General features: G+C 31.8%; 1 protein-coding gene across 1 annotated transcript in view; it reads left to right on the top strand.

Moving 5' to 3' along the window:
• The window catches only part of LOC108624546 (tumor suppressor candidate 3-like), a 9886-nt gene extending 9684 nt beyond the window's left edge, over positions 1–202 (top strand). Inside the window, exon 3 of the mRNA XM_018023940.2 lies at positions 97–202. Coding sequence (XP_017879429.1) covers positions 97–112 — 16 coding nt within the window. The 3' untranslated portion in view covers positions 113–202. The remainder of the gene's footprint in view (positions 1–96) is intronic.
• Positions 203–286: the final 84 nt, after the last annotated feature.

Genomic DNA, 286 nt, shown 5'->3' with positions numbered 1-286 from the left:
GTAGAGAATAAATATATTAATATACTCTAGTATTTGTACTATACTAAGGATTGGTACTATTTCGCGTCCCAGCGAGGATTAATGAATCTGTTTCAGCATGCTGTTCAAATAGAAGGCCAAACACGAGGCACGTTTGTACATATTAAAATTGCAGATGAGCGATTAAGGTCGATTGGCAATTAACATTTCGTACTTGACTGATAAACAATGAAAATTATTTAATTAACTTAATTGGAAGAAATTCGAATTGACTATTCAGATGTATAGAAATTTTATCGTTCATCTG

Source organism: Ceratina calcarata, unplaced genomic scaffold (genome assembly GCF_001652005.2).
Source record: "Ceratina calcarata isolate Rehan_Ccalc_2016 unplaced genomic scaffold, ASM165200v1 scaffold313.2, whole genome shotgun sequence".
Classification (NCBI taxonomy): domain Eukaryota; kingdom Metazoa; phylum Arthropoda; class Insecta; order Hymenoptera; family Apidae; genus Ceratina; species Ceratina calcarata.
Note: the sequence above shows the minus strand (reverse complement) of the source record. Positions and strands in the feature narration are given on the sequence as shown.